Below are 19,509 nucleotides of genomic sequence, written 5' to 3' on the forward strand. Positions count from 1 at the left end.
TCAGCTGAGCTTTTGAGATGGGCTATGAATGCAATATTAACTTTTTTACTTAAAATAAAATGTAGGGGCCCCTGGTTGGCTCAGTCAGTGGAACATGTGACTCTTGATCTTGGGGTTTGAGTTCCACATTGGGTGTAGAGATTACTTAAAAATAAAATCTTAAAATAAAATAAGATAATGACATATAAGCTCCTGCTGGCCAAGTTTTCTCCAACTGCCTCGGGAGCCATGGTGACTAAGTCACCTTCAATTGTTCCACAGAACAATCTGGAAGCTTCCAGAATGATGAGAGGAGATAAACATACCCTGGAGTTTTAGCTAAATAACCTAAGAGGCTTAATCCCAGAGTTCCAGAATGTCATAGGCGGAGGAGAGGGGTCCTGGAACAGCAGGTAAGCCACCTTCCCCATCAGAAGCAAGCAGAAGCTGGCCTAACCTGGGAAAGGACTGGCCCAAAGCCACAAGATGAACTGATAATTAACACTCCTGCCTCCAATATCCGTGCTTTTTCCACTTTTCCTAGTCCAAAACTCATCTGGTCCAACCATCTCAATTACTGAGGTGGACACAGGTCACAGAGCAGATGGACTTGGCCGGGGTCACTTTGTACGCTAATGATAGATTTGGAATAAAATCAGAGCATTCTGGCCTGTAGCAGCCTTAGACACCGTGAAGTGCAACCCTCATTTAACTGTTGAGAAACCAGGCCCAGAAAAGGCAGTGAGTGATTGCATTTCTGTCGATATCTGGCTTTGCTGCCACTGGCGAGTGAGAGTGCCATCCATTGAGCACTGGCCATGAGAGACAGGGCACTGTAGGGGAGAGATGGTGATTTGGGTTGCAAAGGCCAAGTGGGAGGTTCTTATGGGAGCCCAGTTGTTGGATGAGTGGGACTAGGGCTGGGAGTGGGCTTGCACAGGAGGCAGGAAATCCTGGGTTAGAGGTAGGTGATACCAGAAGGGCCTCCATATACCATTGGAAAGAAAGCACTGACATGAAGAATCAGAGTCCAGGATTTCTGTAAGACTTGTCTGGGAACCTGTGGTCTAGTGTCCTTCAGAATAAGAGGAGCAAGGAAAGGAAGAAAGAGAATTGAGCCCCAGAATAGAGTCCAGGAGCTGGAAAGGACGCCCAATTCTTTTATTACAGATAGGGAAACTGAGGCTGACAGGGGCAGAGACTTGGCCAAGGCCGCACACGTCACAGTCAGGACCCAAAGAATCCTCTGCTGTCTGCCAGGGCAGCTCTCTTCCCTCCAACCCCATTTCATCATATCGAAAGGCAGGCTTGCTGTATCTTTCTGAAGATCTCTGGAAGCAGAGGGAACAGCTGGCTCTTTCCCAGAATCTGAGCCCTTTTATGTGTCTGCCCAAGCTCCCAGGGGTCACCCCTGGCCAAGGCTGTCGCCAGCCCTCCATCCCACAGACTGTCCTTGCTCTCTCAGCCCTTTGTTTTGGCTCCAAGACAAGATTTCCTCCTCGGATGGAAGCAGGGGTGGGTGGGTATCTCCCCTGTGCTCCAAGGCTGCCAGCCATTCTTAGCCCTTCTAGAACAGAGGCCCCAGAATAGCCTGGGGCCATCTCAGTTGGGCAGAAAATGTCTTCCAGGGAGGCTGAGGCCTTGAAGTCCTAATCCTTTTCTTACCCACAGACAGCAGTTTCTTTTTTTAGAACAGGAACTCAGAGGACACAGCTCCTTGCCTGTCCGTGAATAGTCTCCCAGGCCCGGAATTCCAGGAACCCACGTGCCGCTAGAGACATGACCCGCCTTTCAAGGTTGACCGCAGGGGAAGAGCACGTCCCTTGCAGGGTGGCTGGAACCAGCTCCAAGAGTAAAAAATTCATCCTGGCACCAAGTCTGGCACAACCGTGGACCCAACAGGGATGGTGGAGATTTGCCACCTCACCCACCCGCCTCAAATCACCCACACCCACGTCTTCCTCCGTTCACTGGACAACTATGCATTGAGCACCTACTATGTGTCAAGCCTCTTCCAGGCACCAGAACTTTTTGAATATATCACATAAAACAGACGAAGAAGCTGCTGTCAAGAAATTACTATTTTAAGAGGGGAATGGTTCAGAGACCTCTGTAGAGGGGAATGGTTCAGAGACCTCTGTACTATTTCATATAGTTATAAAGGCAGAAAGTATACAGCTTTGATGTTGGATGGACCTGTGTTTGTTTGTTTTTTTATTTTTTTATTTTTTTAAAGATTTTATTTATTCATGAGAGACAGAGACAGAGAGAGAGAGAGAGGTGGAGACACAGGCAGAGGGAGAAGCAGGCTCCATGCAGGGAGCCTGACATGGGACTCGATCCTGGGTCCCCAGGATCACAGCCCGGGCCAAAGGCGGGGCTAAACCACTGGGCCAATGGGGCTGCCCTATTTATTTATTTATTTTAAAGACTGTATTTTTTTATTTATGAGACACACAGAGAGAGAGGCAGAGACGTAGGCAGAGGGAGAAGCAGGCTCCCATCTATAACACACATGCCCTGTCTCCCCTGACGCAGCACCTGGGACGGGCAGCCTTCTCAGATGGCTCTCATGACCTTCGCCTTCTGGTTCCATGGCCAGGGGGATTTTGTAGATGTGATTAAGAGTAATAATCAGGGGGCATCTGGGTGTCTCAGTTGGTTAAGCATCTGTCTTTGACTCAGGTCATGATCTCGGGGTCCTGGGATCGAGCCCCGCATGGGGCTCCCTGCTCAGGGGAAGCCTGCTTTCCCCTCTGCCTCTGCCCAACCCCCCTGCTCCTATGCACGTGCTTTCTCTTGCTCTCACTCTCTCAAATAAATAAAATCTTAAAAAAAAAAAAAAAAAAGATTACTAATCCCGGACCTGAAGACAGAGATGGGTGAGCCTTACCTAGTCACAGGAGCCCTTCAAAAGTTGGGTTCTTTTCCAGGACAGCAGAAAAGGCAGTCGAAGAGATTCAAAGTGTGAGGCAGATTTGGCCTGAGGGAGGTTCTCCACAGGTGAGGTGGGGTGGAGGGAGCCCCGGGGCAGGGTCCAACAGGGAGGGACCTGTGGGAGCACCAGAGAGAAAATGGGGCCTTGGTCCTCAGTCACAAGGAACAGGATTCTGGCAACAACCTGAATGAGCTTGGAAGCGGGATTCTTCCCCAGAGCCCTAGATAGGAGCCCAGCTCAGCCGGCACCTTGACCTGACTTTGGTCTTGTAAAGCCCGAAGCAGAGAATCCTGTTGAACCCACCAGGTCTTCTGACCCATGGTACTATGAGATAACAAATAGTTGTTATTTTAAATTGGTGAGTTTGGGGTAATTTGTCATGCCACTATAGAAAACAATTATAACATCCATCTATGGGGAGACATTTTACCGCTATTTTATAAGTGAGGAGGCCCAGAGAGGTGCTATCACTTGCCCAGGATTGCACAGCACAGTAGTGGCAGGGCTGAGCTAGAAGCTTGAGCAGGGACTGGCAAATATTTTTGGTAAAGGCCCAGAAGTTACTATTTTAGGCTTTTGGGAGCCATATAGCTTCTGTCACAATACTTCCTTCTAACGCTGTAGCACAAAAGTAACATGTAAAGAATGAGCATGTCTGTGTTCCAATAAAACTTTATTTGTAGACATTAAAATGTAAATTTCGGGGGCACCTGAGTGGCTCAGTGGTTGAGCATCTGCCTTAGGCTCAGGGCGTGATCCTGGTGTCCTGGGATCGAGTCCCACAGGGAGCCTGCTTCTCCCTCTGCCTGTGTCTCTGCCTCTCTCTCTTATTCTCTTATGAATAAATAAATAAAATCTTAAAAATAAAATAAAATGTAAATGTCGTAAACTTTTCAGGGATCATGAAATATTTTTCTTTGGATTTTTTCCAACCATTAAAAACTATAAAAACCATTCTTAATTCTAGGCCATACAAAAACAGGCAGTCAGCCAGATCTGTGGGACATCGTTTGCCAACTCCTGTCCCCCACCCCAAGTGCCTGATTCCTAGCCCAAGGCCTCAGTGATTCTATATAGTGGCTAAGAGACTGGTAAAAGAGGCTGCGGGCATAAGGAGTCTGTGCCTGGCTTCCTGTTGTACTTCAGATTTGCTGTGTGACTTCAGGAAACTCACTTTCCTTTTCTGGGCCTATAAAACAACAATCAAAGCAGATCGGTGGCTTTCAAACCTTTTCTCCACCCATCTCCCACCGCCAGGGTTTGTCCCCCCAAAGAAAAATGGACTCAGAACCCTAGTAGCAAAAACTGACACGAAGGGCATCTGCTCTGAGTGGCTGAGAATGGGGCCAGGGTCCCTGCCTGCTCCCCTCTTTCCTGCTCTGCGAAGTTTGCTTTAGAAGTTTACATGTTAGAATTGCAGAGACCTTGAACACCAATAAAAAATAAATTTATTATTAAAAAAAAAAGAATTGCAGAGACCTTATAAGACACGAAGAAAAAGAGGGCTGACTTTCTGGAATCTCAGGCTTATTCTCCCTTATATTTCTTTATATTACATATTCACATTTATTTATTTTTCCTTCTATCTGGCAACATTGTCTGAAATCCTTTGAACGAGGCAGTCTCCAAGGCCTAATTTAGACGGTCTCAACCAGGGTTTCTTGGCACTCGACACCTGGGATAGATAATTGCTTGTTGTGGGGGCACCGCAGGATGTTTAGCAGCATCCCTGGGCCTCTATGCACTAGATGCCGGCAGCATTCCCTGGCCCACCACAGTTGTGAAACCAAAAATATCTCTATACATTGCCAGATGTCCTCTGAGAGATGAGAGCGAGCAAAATCGCCCTGAGTTGAGAACACTGGGCTAAACCCCCTCTTTCATGAAGCCAAACCTCAGAATCCTGTTGCTATTTGACATTAAGGAATGTGCTCAGAATGTGCTTCTTTAAAGATGCTCCCACTCCTTGGCCTTGACTGGCTGTAGCTGCACTGCTGGCCAAACCTGGGATGCTCCCGTCTCCCCTGAGTCTTCTCCCTCCCTATAGAAATGATCTGTGCTCCTAGGCAGTGAACAGAACCCACCATTGCGCATCCCAAGCTGTTCATGACCTACGTTCCCAGCAGGGTTATGGTGTGCCAGCCTTGAGATGGCACCGAAGTGGGAGAGTGGGTACAGGGCATGAGATGTCCACACCTGCCCACAAGATGCTGCCAGTAGGTGAGCTGGATATGTAAGAAAATAATCAGAATGCAGTGAGATATGGAAAAATATCCATGACAGATCGTGTTAAATAAAAATTACAATGGTGTGCCATGCATGGTCAGATTTTTGTCAAATGTGCCCTTTTGGAAAAGAGTTGTGTCAAAATGTTACAGTGGCTGTTTGTCTCTAGGTGGTGGTCTTGGAAAGGGATACTGGACTTCTGTCCTAGAAGCGGGAGGTGGAGGAGGGATGGAGGATGCTCTTCCAAGAAGATCATGGACTCTCTCATGGCTTCTTATTTACAGATAAAGTAATAATAATAAGAGCCAATATTACTAACACTTACTATGAGCCACACCCTACTGCTAAGCACACTATATAATAATTAATGCAATCCTCATAACGACTCTAAGAAGCCTGTCTGATTCCACTGCTTAGTTCTTATTGCTTCTCCAAATGTGACCTGGGACCATGGATTCCAAAGCAACCTGCTTGCAAAGGTGGGAGTGGGAGGGGAGGGGTGAGGAAGTGGGCAGAGCTGCACAGACGAGGCTGTACTCAGGGAAATGTTTTTCTTCTTCCATAGGGCTGGAGACTTTTCTGATCTGTGAAGGGGGATATTCTGATTTCTTTTAGCTTATCGATATACTCTAAATTCCCTGCAATGGGGATCCCTGGGTGGCGCAGTGGTTTAGTGCCTGCCTTTGGCTCAGGGCACGATCCTGGAGACCTGGGATCGAATCCCATGTCAGGCTCCCGGTGCATGGAGCCTGCTTCTCCCTCTGCCTATGTCTCTGCCCCCCTCTCTCTCTCTGTGTGACTATCATAAAAAAAAAAAAATTAAATTCCCTGCAATGTCCAGCTACTTCTTTTTATTGGAAAAGAAGAAGGGAAGGCATGTGGTTTTATTTGTGTTGGCGTGCTCGGGACTATGATGGGTGAGTCTGTAAAGTCCTGTGGGAGCTTGGGAGAGGGACTAGTTCTGCTTTGGGACACTGAGGAAGAGTCACCCCAGAGAAGGTGACCTGTGACCTGAGTCTTAAGAGAAGTGTGTGAGTTCACCAGGTGAAGCGAAGAGGTGGCACTGTGCTTGGAACACACTGGATCGTGAGTTCAGGAGTGGCTTGAGGGGAGCAAAGGAAATGAAGTTAAGAGGTGGATACTTAGCAGCCAGGATCCTTATTCTGGGGTGAATGGGGAGCACTGAGAGTCTTAGGTGGGTGAGGGACTGGGGTGCTAGTCTGGAAGCTCAGGCTACTGCAGCATGAAGGGGAGACAGTCTGGAGAGAGGGAGGCCAGGGAGAGGTGGGAGCCGCAGTCCTGGGTAGAACTGAGGAGGAGATGATATGACCAAGATGGAAAAGCGCATATGGGTCTGGAAGATTCAGACCTATGTGCGTTTTGGCACATCCTCTCCCCACCCCTCTCTCCTGCACTTACTAGCTATGTAATCCTGGGCAAGGCATTCTCACTCAGCCTTAAAGACTTAGCTCAGGTGACAGCTAAATGGGAAAAGCAGAGGCGCCTAGGTGGCTCAGTGGTCGAGCATCTGCCTTCGGCTCAGGTCGTGATCCCGGGGTCCTGAGATCGAGTCCCACATTGGGCTCCCTGCAGGGAACCTGCTTCTCCCTCTGCCTGTGTCTCTGCCTCTCTTTCTGTCTCTCGTGAATAAGTAAATAAAAACTGAAAAAGAAAAAAAAATGAGAAAAGCAGATGGTTGGTGACAGGTAATAAGTGGGTACAAGTGGTAGCCTGCTTCTCCACCCCTTTGAGGCAGCTGGTGATGGATTTTCTCCTGTGAGTTTGCCCAGCTGGTGCCCAGGAAAGTGAGAGGTTCAGGAAGGGTCTACGAGCCAGCCAAGACTGCAGGACCCACCATGGTGCCCTGGCTGGTTGAAGGACCAGACATGGCTTGACTTAGGACCCATGGGGGCTGGGACCAGAATTCCCAAACGTGAAGAAGAGGAAGACGAAGGCAGACCTAGGTCAGATCCCTGGGTTCCTATCAGCATCTGGTCCCAGCCCCTGCTGGGTCCTAAGCCAAGCCGTGTCTGGTCCTTGCCCTCAGGGAGGTCACCATCAACTAGAGGAGATTCACAAATAGAGCCATGATGCCACACAAGCTTGCACCTGGGCCAGCTTCTTAGGGGTAAGATCTTCATTAACCCTCATAGCCACCTCGGAAAGCAGGTGCCGTGCTCTCCACTTCATAGAGAAAGGAACAGCAGCTTCAAGAGAAGGATGTGGCCAAGGTCTTCCCACCTGGGGGTGGCTGAGTTGGGACAAAAGCCACAACCTGTCCAACTCCAAGGCCTGGTGTCCAGCCTGGGCCCCGGGACTCAGTTGTAAGCCTGGTGTCCAGCCTGGGCCCCGGGACTCAGTTGAAAGCAGGTGTGCCCAGGCAGGGACCTCCGCCTCACCAGCCTGTGACTCACCTCCAGGCCTAGAGGCCAAGGGACGGCGGAGTAGGTGGGTCCTGATCAGTGAGAGGCCTGTGCCCTGCATGGGTGCCTGCCTCTGCAGCAGTGAGTAGGGCTGGCAGTTTTCTGGCCTCAGGTTTCCACTCTTATCTCTCCCCCTAAGCAAGTCCACGAGGGCACCAAGAGGCCTGCTGGTGGCCTCTGGTCCCCATGGGCTTGTCCCCACCTCCAGACAGAACAGCAAAGCTGAAGAAGGTCCTGGTTTGAGGTCTCCCTGCTTCTTGTCTCAGCTCAGAGATTCTGAACTCCGTGTTTATGCGAGCTTCTCTGAGCTTTGGTTATCTGAGACTCATGTGTAGCCAAGATGAAAAGGACCTACTCGTCAGAGGGTCTGTGCTCAGAGAGCACTAATGCTCATGGATGGCTTATTTCCTTGGTGACAGTTTAGGAATTGGGGGCTGGCCCCTGCCACAGATCTGCTCTGTGACTCTGAGGCAGTGCTTCCTCTCTCGGAGCTTTAGATCTCAACTGGACAGGCTGCTCTGACCTTCTGTGTCCCTGGGCTGGGAGGACAGTTGGTCACCACCAGCTCAGTGGGAAGCCTTAGCTGTGGTTGAAGGGGAGTCTGGCCCAGTCTCCTGGCTTGTTGGAGCAGCAGGAAAAGACAGAAACAAAACCCAGAGCCTAGCTAGTCCAGGAACTGGCTCCTTTTGACCTGCCTGAATTTTGTGAAGGTTTAAGCAGCCTGTGTTTTCGACCTGGCTTGCACAGGCTGCTCCTTCAGCCTGGATGCTGCTCCCCATCCCCCCCACCCCCCACACACACCCAGGACAGCTCAGGAGTCCTCCCACAGAAGACTTGGCCACTCACACACCGCTCACCCTCCCTGCAGACTCCTAAATCACCTGTTCCCCCACCCCAAACTGCCTTTAACCTGCAGTTGTTAAATGGCCTCGCACTTAACCTGCACAGCTGAACTCATTCAGTCTCAGAAGACCTGTGACTTGGAATCATCAGCCCTCCTTGGACACAGGAGGAAGAAGGTTCAGAGAGCTTAGGTGACACAGTAGATGGGGTCCCTGCTCCCAAGCCCCCTGTTGCCAGCCTCTCGGGGCTGGGGCTGCGGCCTCCTATAGGGGCTGGGGGGAAGCGCTGAACGTGAGGTCCTGCAGGCAGGGCTTGCTCTAAGAGGGGTCCTCTGAGAAGCCAAAGCCAGTTAGTCCCAGGGAGTACTCGGCAAACCCTCTTTGGGCCTCCGTTTCTCTTGCTGTGGGACGAGAGCGAGGAGGCGTGGGCTCAGCACGCATAGGGCCCCTCGGAGGAGCATCGGGGCTCTGGGAGGGGGCGGGCCGGCGTCGGCGTCGGCTGGGCTCCAGCCTGCCCCTAGGGCTGCGGGCGGGACGTCGCCGCCACCCACCGCGGGCCCCGCCGCTCCGGGCCGGGAACCCTCGGCCCCGCCCTCCCGCTGGCGCTGCCGCCTTGAGGGCGGGCGGGCGGGGCGGGGCGGGGCGGGGCGGGCGGCACCTGGGGCGCCCCACCCAGGCCCGGGGCGTCTCCGCCCGACAGACCGGCCCGGCCCGGGATCGGGGCGAGGCGAGGCGGGGCGGGGCGGACGGCGACCCCGGCCCGAGCAGAAGCGGGGGAGGCGGGCTCCGCACGCCCCTCGGCCCCGGGCGCCCCGAGCTCGCAGGGCCCCGCGGGGATCGCAGCCCCGGCGCGCGGGTGCATCCGACTTCGCTCCTCTGGGCGGGAGCCGAGGCCCCGGACAGCCCGGGACCAGGACCTGGGAGCGTGCAGGGCGCGAGGGCGGGGGTCCCTGGGGCGGCCGAGCCGGACCGCGCCGCCGCCCTGCGCCCCGCGCCCCCCGCGCCCCCGCGCCCGCCGGCCTGCTCCGAGGTGGGTGCGGGCTGCTTACCTCTTTCCCTCCTTCCGGAGCATCTAGGCTCCTCCTAGCGCGGCCCCAGCCCCAACCGCTTCTCTTCACCTTGACTACGTGGCTAGGCGGTGCGGAGGGGACACCCGGGCCCCTTCCTGAGTTCCAACAAGCCGGTGGCCTCGGGCTTGGCGGTCAGGCCTCAGCTTACTCGGCACTTGATTGGGATGGTTTGGCCACTTCCTGGTCGGGCGGCTTAGCTCCTGCAGAAGAGTGGCCCCTGGAGTCCTCTTGCTGGTTGCGCGGGCGGTGTGAGCACCCCCGCCTTACAGAAGAGGATGCGGAGGCAAGGGGAAGCCAGGTAAATTGCCCAGTGTTAGAGCCAGTGTCCGCTCTTGTCCGGCTCTGTCTGTGTCACCAAGCTTTGCCGACAGCTGGCCATCTTGTCGCTTCATCTTTACAACTTGCCCTTCCCTGGGACGCAGAATTTGAGCTCGGGGATGCCGAGCAGCGTCAAGGTCACAGAGCTAATAGAATGGCCATAGTTAGAGTGATCAATCTGGTGCAGAGAAGAGCTTTATCTGGTGGGTGGGAGCTGGGGGTAGCAGCAGCAGATAGGCTTCTGGGAGGAGGTGGTTGGTGTTTGGACTGGGTCTTGAAGGGGGAGCTATGAAATTAAGGCCCTGGATGGGGACAGAAGGTCCCCCAGGATGAGGTCCCCAGACCCCAGGACTGGATTCAAATTTAGCACTGACCTCAGGCAAGCTGTCACCTTCGAAGCTCCATGGTGCTGTTGTGAGGATTAAGTCAGGGGACACCTGTAAAGCCCTGTGTGCTTCCCAGCCCATGTAAATGCCCAGTACATGTCTGCTTCCGCCATCATCATGGATGTAGGCTGAGGGAGAAATGGAAAGGGAACATCCCACATGCAGATCATCTTCATCTCTGAGGGGCAGGATTAATTTTTTTACTTCATTTTTTTGTATTGGAGTTCAGTTTGCCAACATATAGCATAACACCCAGTGCTCATCCCATCAAGTGCCTCTGAGGGGCAGGATTAATGATGATTCATATTTTGCGTTTTTATACTCTTCTGCAGTTTTCTCACAAGGGGCAACTATTGCTTTTATAGACGTTTAAGAGCCTCTTAAGTTACCTTTTGCAGGAGCAAGTTCCTCAAGTGTTGAGAAGCACAGCAGTTTCTGGCTTCCAGCAAAGCCCTTCACCTTTTTGAGCTAGGTCTCTTCGCTTGCAAAACAGGAATTTCTTTCCCTGCCCTGATACCCACCTCCATGGGGAGTGTACAGAGGTGCTGGGATACAGAGGCGAGGGGTTATTAACTTATTGATTTGCTGTGGGTTTTTAAATTGTTTTTCCAAGCTGATTTCTGCAGCTCTTGACAGCCTCTCCTAGCTGTCGTCTCACTTTGGAGGAGGAGTAGTCAGGTTCTTTTCCTCCCTTCACACAAAGGCCTTGAGCGAGAGACAGGAGGCACTTGCCCCACAGCCAGACCGACAGGAAGACAACAGCAGGTAATTTATGCATGACACTTGTCTATTTGCTTCTGGTGGTCTGGGGGCTCAGAAAGATTTGGGGTCCACTCCTAGAGCACCTCTGTTACATGTATACATTCTTTTTTTTCTCACGTGTACACATGTGTTTTTAAACACATTTGGGAACATATTTGAAGTCTAAAGCTTCACCTACTAGATCTTTCTTTTAAAGATTTATTTATTTATTTGAGAGAGAGAGAGAGAGAGCATGAGTGGGGGTAGGAATAGGGGAAGAAGGAGAGAGAATCTTAAGCAGATTCCCCGCTAAGTGCAGAGCCTGATGCGGAGCTCGATCCTAAGACCCTGAGATCATTACTTTAGCCAAAACCAAGAGCCAGCCTCTTAACTGACTGAGCCGCCCAGGTGCCCATTCACCTACTAGATCTTGAACATTTTACCATGGCCCTCAGCTTCCCTAGGAGCACGCCTTTGAATGGCTGCACAGCAGGGCATCATTTGGACACAGCACGCTTGGCTGGGTGAGCCCCTATTTGGAAGACATTGTTGATCACAGAAGTCTAGAGTCTCTGAGTTCCCCAGCCCCTGCTTTTCACTGACTCAGATTTTGGAAGAGGACACTGTGTCTCTTTAACTTCTAAAGGCCTGTTAAAGAACCTGCCCTTTATAAGGATAAGGGAACAGGCCCGGGGCAGTTGGTAAGGTTACCCCAGAGCTGCAGAGTGAGGGACCAGAGCCAGGCCTCCACTTCATGGCTGGAATCCTGTGTTCCCTCCTTTCTCCTAGCTCCTCTCAGCTGGGAGGGAGGCTTTGCACATAGCAGGTGTTTACTCAGTACCTCTTTCCCTCATTTAAGGGCAGGGAGAAATTCTCCCACAAATGTGTATTGAGCAGCTACTGTGTGCTAGGCACCTGGGGGATCTAGCCGTGAGTGGGGCCAGTATGGACCCTGTCCTCAGGGTGCTCACTGTCTGGTGGGGAGGACAAGCAGAGGAGAAGTTAAACACACAGAAATGCTGTGATCCAAGGAGGCCCCGGGGACATGGTGTGTAAGTGAAGGCTTCTTGGGTGAGGGCCAAGCTGAGTCTTTGAAGGGAGATGATGGCAAGTGACCAGACAGAGAGAACAACGTGTACAATGGCCTAGAGGTTGGCTTTGAGGATGACATGGATGTGGGTTTAATCCCTTCCTGTCTGCATGATCTGGGGCCAAATTTTTTCCCAGTTTTTGTTTTCTCTGTGCATTTTTTCTTGACCTGATGGAGATAATACACTAAGCAGCATTTGCCACACTAAGCTGAAAAAAGGAAGATACATGCATGTCCCCCTATAGTTGTTAAACTTTGGTGCCAAGCTTGTTTTCTCAAACGGGTTAATAATGTTCCATCCGGAGGGTGTGCCATGGTTTACTCACCAGTTCCCTGTAGTTGGGCATTGAGGCTTTCTCCAAAGTAGGACCATTACAAATAAGGCCATAGAGGTCATCTTTTTGCACAGAGGGGCTTCATGTCGTGGATTTGAGCGTGGGGCTCCTCAGTGCCCCCTTTCACTCTTGCTCCTTTACCTGCCTTGGGTCTGTGGTTACCTCTGCTGGTTGGAGGAAGTATCGACCTCTTGGGATTGTGACCTCTCGGGATTGTGACAGGGACGTGAGGCACTGCATAACCCGCAAGTCCCACCCCTGGAGGCCCGGTGGGCCCAGGAAGTGTTCCACCCTTCCCTCCTGGCCTATAGTAGATGGGGCTGGGGTGGGGAGTGGGGTGCACAGGGAGTCCTACCCACCAGGCTGATGGGACCTGTGAGGCCTGGGGAGCCGGGAGTGAGCAGAACCACACTAACTGAGCTCCTGCTGGGTCCCACCCGTGGTGCTCAGAACCTGGGACACGTTCTCTGTGACCTCTGAAACAGCCCTGCCAACTTGGGAATATCATCTCCATTTTACAGATGAGAAGAACTGAGGCACAGAGGAGCCACATGACCTGTCCAGGTTACACAGTGATCTCTAGGGAGGACTCCACACAGGGTCTCCAGTCCCCCAGCAGGCCTCTCTCATGGCCCATTTTATTCCTCTCTGCCCTTTTCTGTGTTCAGATGTGTGATGTGAGCCGAGCAGCCTCCACACTCCGCTACTGCATGACAGTCAGCGGCACGGTGCTTCTGGTAGCTGGGACCCTATGCTTTGCTTGGTGGAGTGAAGGAGATGCAGGTACTCAGCCTGGCCAGCCAGCTGCACCCACTGGGCACCCCATGCCCGAGGCCCCGAACCCCCTGCTCAGGTCGGTCAGCTTCTTCTGCTGCGGCGCAGGCGGCCTGCTACTACTCCTCGGCCTGCTGTGGTCCATCAAGGTCAGCACCCGGGGGCCTCCCCGACGGGACCCGTATCACCTCTCCAGGGACCTGTACTATCTCACTGTGGAGCCCTCGGAGAAGGAGAGCTACAGGTCAGCGGGGCAGGTGGAGGTGATGGGTGGGGTGGGGAATAAGGCACTGTCACCTGTTGGGCATTTGTGTAGCAAATTCTCATGGAGTTTCTCCTCCAGACCAGGCCTGGCCTATGTTCTGGGGATCTGGAGGCTGATCAGCATAGTCTTGGAGGAGTTTATTTTATTAATTAATTACTTTATTTATTCATTTTTAAAAAGATTTTTATTTATTATTTGACAGAGAGAAAAAAAACACACAAGTAGGCAGAATGACAGGCAGAGGGAGAGGGAGAAACAGACTCCACACCGAGCAGGGAGCCTGATGCGGGACTCAATCCCAGGACCCCAGGATCATGACCTGAGCCAAAGGCAGATGCTTAACCTACTGAGCCACCCAGGCACCCCAGTCTTGGAGGATTTTAAAGCCTTTAACAGACTTTGACAAATCAAGGTAGTTAGAGCTGTCAGAGAGGGGCAGATACGGTCCTATGGAGATGAGGAGAAATCCAGGAAGGTTTCCTGGAGGAGGTGGCAATTGAGCTCAGCATAGTATGGGGCAGAAGAGCATAGGGGTAAAAAGCCCAGGCACAGGAATCAAACCTCCTGGGATCCTTTCCTGGTTCTGTCACTAACTATCAAGTAAGAAAGTAGATGATGCCACCCTGCTGAGCCTCATCTAAAGGGGGTGCCACCCTCATCTAAAGGGATGCCACCGTCACCTAAAGTAAGTACAGCACAGTCACAGCAAACACCTGTATTCACCCCGTGCCCGATGCTGTTCTAAGTGCTTTTTATATATTTATTCATTTTGTTTTTACAGCAGTTCTCTTAAGTGGGTACTGTATTCCATTTATAGAGGAGACCGCTGAAGCCCCAAGTCATGGGATAACTCGCCCAAGCATACCCAGCTAGCGCCCCTCAGTCAGGACCTGAACCCAGAGTCTGCTCTCACTGCTCCCTAGCTCAGGGGACACGCATGTGTAGGACTTAGCCCAGCGCCTGGCACACAGTAAATGTGACTTTTCCTCAAGTGGATAGGGTAGAGAGAGGCAGTTTAGGAAGGCAGAAGAGCCTGTGCAAAGGCCCCAGGGGCAGGATGGGGGTGGAGAAAAAAATCTTGCATTAAGACCATATTTCTCAACCTTTGAAAAATTATCGCTCCCTCTAAGGAAACTTTTTTAGGCATTTTTTCCCCTTAATCCTCTACCCACCTCCATGAAATGTTCATACCACCGATATACTATTTGTTTGCTCTGTATGTATATCTGTATTATATCCATAAACAGGGGATCACCAAGATACCAAGAACCCACTTTTTGCCCTGTGGAGAATGCCTGCGTTACATGTGTACTTGTTACGTATTTATTCATTCAGTCAGGTATGGGATGTGCCCATCTCCCTGGCCTGCATCCATCTCCAGTCCTGTCTGCCTACAACGTAACAATTACTGTTGCTGTTTCTAGAAGAAGAGGGTGAGGAGTATCCAGCCGGAAAGTGGCTGAGCCTGCTGGCTGCCGAGCTTGCATGCTCCCAGCCCAGCCTGTAAGCACTGGATTTTGGTGTATGAGGGGCTAAGCCAAGGCTTTATGAGCTGGCCTGGGACCTGGACACCCTTGACCCCTTAGTGAGGGGGAGAATGTATTCTGAGTTCAAGAATGTGGCCTGTAACTCCCTGAAGTCAGAGACAATAGAGTATTCACGAGGGGCCATGTAGTACAATGGTCTGGCCTTGGTTTGACCCAACTGTGAGAGGACAGGGCAGGGCCTCGGGGACTCTCCAGCCAATCCTCTCCCTTCTCAGATGAAAAGCCTGGGCCTCAGAGAGCCCCAGGACCTACCTGGTCACACAGCAAGTCGGTGGTTGACTGGAACCAGGCCAACCCTCAGGGTGCTCTGGACGGCAAGCTGTCTCTCCTCGCCCCGCCTGGGCTGACTGCTCGGGGAGGGTGTTGTCTGTACACACAGCCGTGTTGACTCAACAGCGTCGGGGCCATCGTAGTGTGTGTCAGGTGGGGCCAGTTGGTCTTCATCTCCAGCAGGGGCAGGAGGAAGCCCAGCTCGGAGGGTGCTCATGGCCCACCAGCTTCAGAGACCCAAGCCTTAGGTTCAGAACTAGGAAGGCTGGGTGTCAGGAGGCTGCTTTTATCGATGACTCTCCGGTCCCTGAAGCTGACCTCACCGGGCCCTGCTGCTCGGGAGCCTCTGTCCCCCATGGGGAGGCCACTGTGCTGGTGTGGACGGCAGGCCTCCCAGGGCCCCCACCCTCAGCGAGCTCAGCAGAAACAGCCTCGGTCTACTCAGACATGAGGGTTTCAGCGTCCGCTCTTCCTTTTATAAGCCGTGTGTCCTTGAGCGTGTTACTTGGGACTCCCTGAACCATGCCTAATTCTTCATCTGTCGTCTGACCCTGACAGAACTTTCCCCTGTGATTGCCGAGAGGCTCGGATGAGTTGATAGATGGGGAAGTAGATGCACTGCAAGGTTCACGCACACTTAGCTCTGCTGCTGTGTGTGAGACTGTGCTTTGCGGCTTGCAGTGCGCTCTGGCGCCCACTAACCGTGTGAGCCTCAACCATACGAGGTAAGCCTGAGGATTAGACCCATTTTACAGATGACAGAGCTCAGGTGTGGAGAGAGGAGGGCCTGGGGTAGGAAGACAGGTGATAGGTACAGTTGGCTTGAACTTTGCAATCAGAGGGGTCTGGGGCTTTGTTGCTTAGCTGATGTGTGACCTTTACCTATCTGTACAATGGCTGAGAGCCAGGCCCCCTGGCTTGTCACAAACATGACACAGATTAGGGAATTTACACATTGGGCAAATAGTATTTCATCCACATCCCTTTCCCTCTCCCTCCTGTGGTTGCCTGACTCAGCTGAAGGGTGGAAGAGGCAACGCCAGGTACGGGTCTCCTGCCCCCACAGGGCTCCAGAGAGTGGGACAAGGCCCAGCCTCAGTGAAACTTGCTGCACCTGGGGACCATGGGGACAGGCCCCTCTCACACACTTGCAGGGTGCAGTATCCAGAATACACTGTGAACGGAGCCTCCGTCCGGAAGTGTGTGTGATCTGGCCGCCCTGCATGGGGCCTCAAGCTCCCCAATTTCCAGACCATGGGTATGGGACTTGGGGCTGGCTGGGCCCTGCTGGCTCCTAAGGCAGCAGCAGGTGGCATGAGGGCCACTCCACATCTGCCCTCTAAGCAAACTTCCTGCTATGGGGTGAGCTTACCTGTATGTGTGCCTTGCCCTGCCAGCTGTTGCCTGCATGGGCCATCCCAGGCATACTCCAAATCTTTTTTTTTTTTTTTTTTTTTTAAGATTTTATTTATTTATTTAATTGTCAGAGAAAGAGAGAAAGGGAGAGCACAAGCAGGGGGAGTGGCAGAGAGGCAGAGTGGCAGAGGCAGAGAGAAAAGCAGGCTCCATCCCAGGACCCTTAACTGACTGGACTCCCCAGGCATACCCCAAATCTATCTCACATCTGCAGGGCTTGGAGAAGAGAGTGAAGCAGGAGTGTGGCTGGGAGGAGAGAGAGCTGGGCAGGAGACATAGGACTCCAGAAGCTGTATTACCCACATTTTTCTGAGTATTTAGAGCTTTTTCCATTTTTCCCCCTCCCAGAATCCATAAAAGGGGATCGTTACCCCTGTTTTACAGATGAGGAGAAAGAGGCTCAGAGAGGCCATGTGAACGTGGCCTAGGTCACACCACAATAGATGACAACAGAATCTAGCTTGCTTTCCTCCAGAAGCAATGTTCTTTGCCTGCAGTCACATGCAAAGGATCCTGGGAGCTCAGAGAATGACACCCCTCTTCAGCTTCCTCACCTGCAGGGCTCCTGGGTCTCTTGCAGAGGAGGAGGGTCTGTGAGAGGAGCATGCAATAGCACTGGACAGGGGGCCCACATTTGGCTCCTGGCTGGTGCCCTCCATCAGGCTGGCACACAGGCTGAGGGTCAGCCCTAGGCTCCCCACAGGCCTGTTCCATGACCCTGTGACTGGAGCAGCAAGCCCACCGCCCTAGTGGGTCACTCTGAGGGCTGTGATTGTCTCGGCCTAAGAAGACATATTGTCCAGAGAAGGGCCTTGTCCCCGGCGGGGGATGGGAGCTCACGCGAGGGGCAGCAGCAGGTGCCCAGCAGGGCCCCCACCAGCCTGGAGAGTGAAGTTCCCTCCACCACCTCTTCTGACTCCCAGGGCCAGCCTCCTGCCATCAGCCCCTCCCCTGTCTAGACCTGCAGACCCCCTGGTGCGGATTGACGGGTTTCCCCACGGCTCCAGACTGATGACCTTGGGCAAGCAACAGCTTCTTGGAGCCTGTATGGCAGGAGATCTGTGATAAGCTTTGTTCCACACACCCCTTCCGCATAGAGACTTTTGAGATTTTGTTATTGGTTCCTGTTTATGGAGTATGTGCTAAGTGCTCCTTCCCTATATTATCTCAACTAATCTTCACATAGCCCTGGTGACATAGGTGCTATTATTGTCCTCATTTTATAGATGGGGAAACTGAGGCTCAGAATAATGGAGTTACTGAGCCCATGATCTTCCACCAAGAATGTGGCAGAGTGGAGAGTTGAACTAGCCGGTGCCCAGACTCCTAGCCAGCCCTCAAACTACTTGGTGTGGAAGCCACCTTCAGGGTCACATGGTCACCCCGGTATCTGGCAGCAGCGTCTCCAAAGCAGAAACAGCCCAGACATAGGGTCAGTGACACTCCCACCCGCCGGGGTCCTGGCAAGGAAAGAAGCATTACCTCCCCAGAGGTGACCCACTGGGGTTCTGAGAGGACTGAGGGCCGGCCTCATTGCCATCAGCATTGTGGCTGGGGTACAGGTAACCTGTTTTTAGAATCTAGCCTGTGAGGCCTGGTCTGAGAGGCCTCACGGGCCCCGGTCTCTGCCTTAAGTCCCTGCAGGGTAGTTCATTTGTTGGAGGGAGGGCGAGTCACAGGAAAGTCAGGCTGTTTACAGATAGATGTGGTTGACCCAGTAGGTAGTGAGCTCTCCAACTCTGGAGGTATGCAAGCAGAGGTAATCACTTGGCAGACTTACCATATGGGGCCTCAAACGTCTAGATGGGCAGGAGGGTTGATGTCTCCCATCGTGCCTTGAGCAGCCACCACACTGGATCTTGTGAGGGATATTACAGTAAGCTGGAGGTCTTTCTGCCTATGAACCATCACTCTGTCTTTCTGCAAATGTCCCCAGGCGATGTGCCCTCAGCCCCTGGATGCTCAAAGTCCAACCTCGTCCTAAGGGACGACCCACCGAGGGCACCTGGTGGGGGTCAATGCAGTGACAGCGAGGCGGGGGGGCAGTGCTCTTGGGAGCCCAGAGCAGGGAGTGAGAGCTTCGCTGGGGGGAGGCACCAGTCAAGAAAGCGCAGCAGAGGAGTCTCAGAGGACAAGTGGGGACTGGCCAGCGGTGGGGGGGGATGGACTTCCCCTGCGGGGACAACTGAGGCGGCGTGACGAGCCAGCGCCAGCGTGTGTGGACAGCTAACCAGGTGGGGCGGGGAGGGGAGAGAGGGAGGCTGGGCTCGGCAGAGCCCGCTCGCGCCAGCTTCAGCCGTGCACCCGGGGCACTGGGGAGTGGGCACAGGGTTGGGACCAGGGCCCGAAGTCTTCTCCGGCCTCAGCCTTCCTGGCTCCTTCCCTGGCACGCGGTGGGTCTCGCCCTTGCCCTGGCCGCAGCCGCTCTTCTTCTCCTGTAGGGTCCCAAAGGTGGCTGCCGTCCCCACCTACGAGGAGGCCGTGTGCTGCCCGCTGGCTGCGGGACCCCCGACACCACCTGCGCAGCCCGTGGAGGAAGGCCTGGAGGACAGAGCCTCGGGGGATGCCCTGCTGGGGGCCCAGTGCCCCCCGCCGCCCAGCTACGAGAGCATCGTTGGTGCTGGTCAAGGCATCTGTGGGCAAACAGTGCCTGGCCCCGGGTGCTCCTGCCCCGGCCCGGCTCAGGCCGCAGCGGGGGGACCTTGAAGGCTCCCCGTGGCCTCCGGAGCTGGGGACAGAGGCTGGGCCTCTGGTGGCTAGTCCAGCGCCTGGTCCACAGGAGGCACTCAACAACCCTTTGTTGCGGAATGCTGTTGTAGTCACCTATTGCCGTGCAACAGACGGCTTGGAATAAACCCATCTGATCACCTCTCATGACCCCCTGGGTGC

The 19,509-nt window shown here is 53.2% G+C and overlaps 1 protein-coding gene and 1 long non-coding RNA gene across 8 annotated transcripts; both read left to right on the plus strand.

The window, feature by feature from the left end:
* The first annotated feature begins 258 nt into the window (after nucleotides 1–258).
* On the plus strand, nucleotides 259–2,168 carry LOC140630357 (uncharacterized). Its single transcript, XR_012028117.1, has 2 exons — nucleotides 259–392; nucleotides 1,671–2,168. It is a non-coding gene; the product is annotated as an uncharacterized lncRNA (long non-coding RNA).
* Nucleotides 2,169–9,121: 6,953 nt separating this feature from the next.
* Nucleotides 9,122–19,489, plus strand: TMEM61 (transmembrane protein 61). Of its 7 annotated transcripts, none has more exons than XM_072820374.1 (4): nucleotides 9,122–9,438; nucleotides 10,886–10,947; nucleotides 13,017–13,366; nucleotides 19,062–19,489. In XM_072820374.1, exons 3-4 carry the CDS (start codon nucleotides 13,017–13,019, stop codon nucleotides 19,324–19,326), a joined length of 615 nt encoding a protein of 204 aa, XP_072676475.1. In that variant the 5' UTR covers nucleotides 9,122–9,438; nucleotides 10,886–10,947; the 3' UTR covers nucleotides 19,327–19,489. The 7 variants fall into 7 exon arrangements, with proteins under 7 accessions (XP_072676475.1, XP_072676477.1, XP_072676472.1 ...); XM_072820371.1 differs by lacking the exon at nucleotides 9,122–9,438 and adding an exon at nucleotides 9,461–9,776 and having other exon boundaries at nucleotides 10,796–10,947; XM_072820372.1 differs by lacking the exon at nucleotides 9,122–9,438 and adding an exon at nucleotides 9,461–9,776 and having other exon boundaries at nucleotides 10,819–10,947.
* The last annotated feature ends 20 nt before the right edge of the window (nucleotides 19,490–19,509 follow it).

Source organism: Canis lupus, chromosome 3, assembly GCF_048164855.1.
Source record: "Canis lupus baileyi chromosome 3, mCanLup2.hap1, whole genome shotgun sequence".
Taxonomy (NCBI): domain Eukaryota; kingdom Metazoa; phylum Chordata; class Mammalia; order Carnivora; family Canidae; genus Canis; species Canis lupus.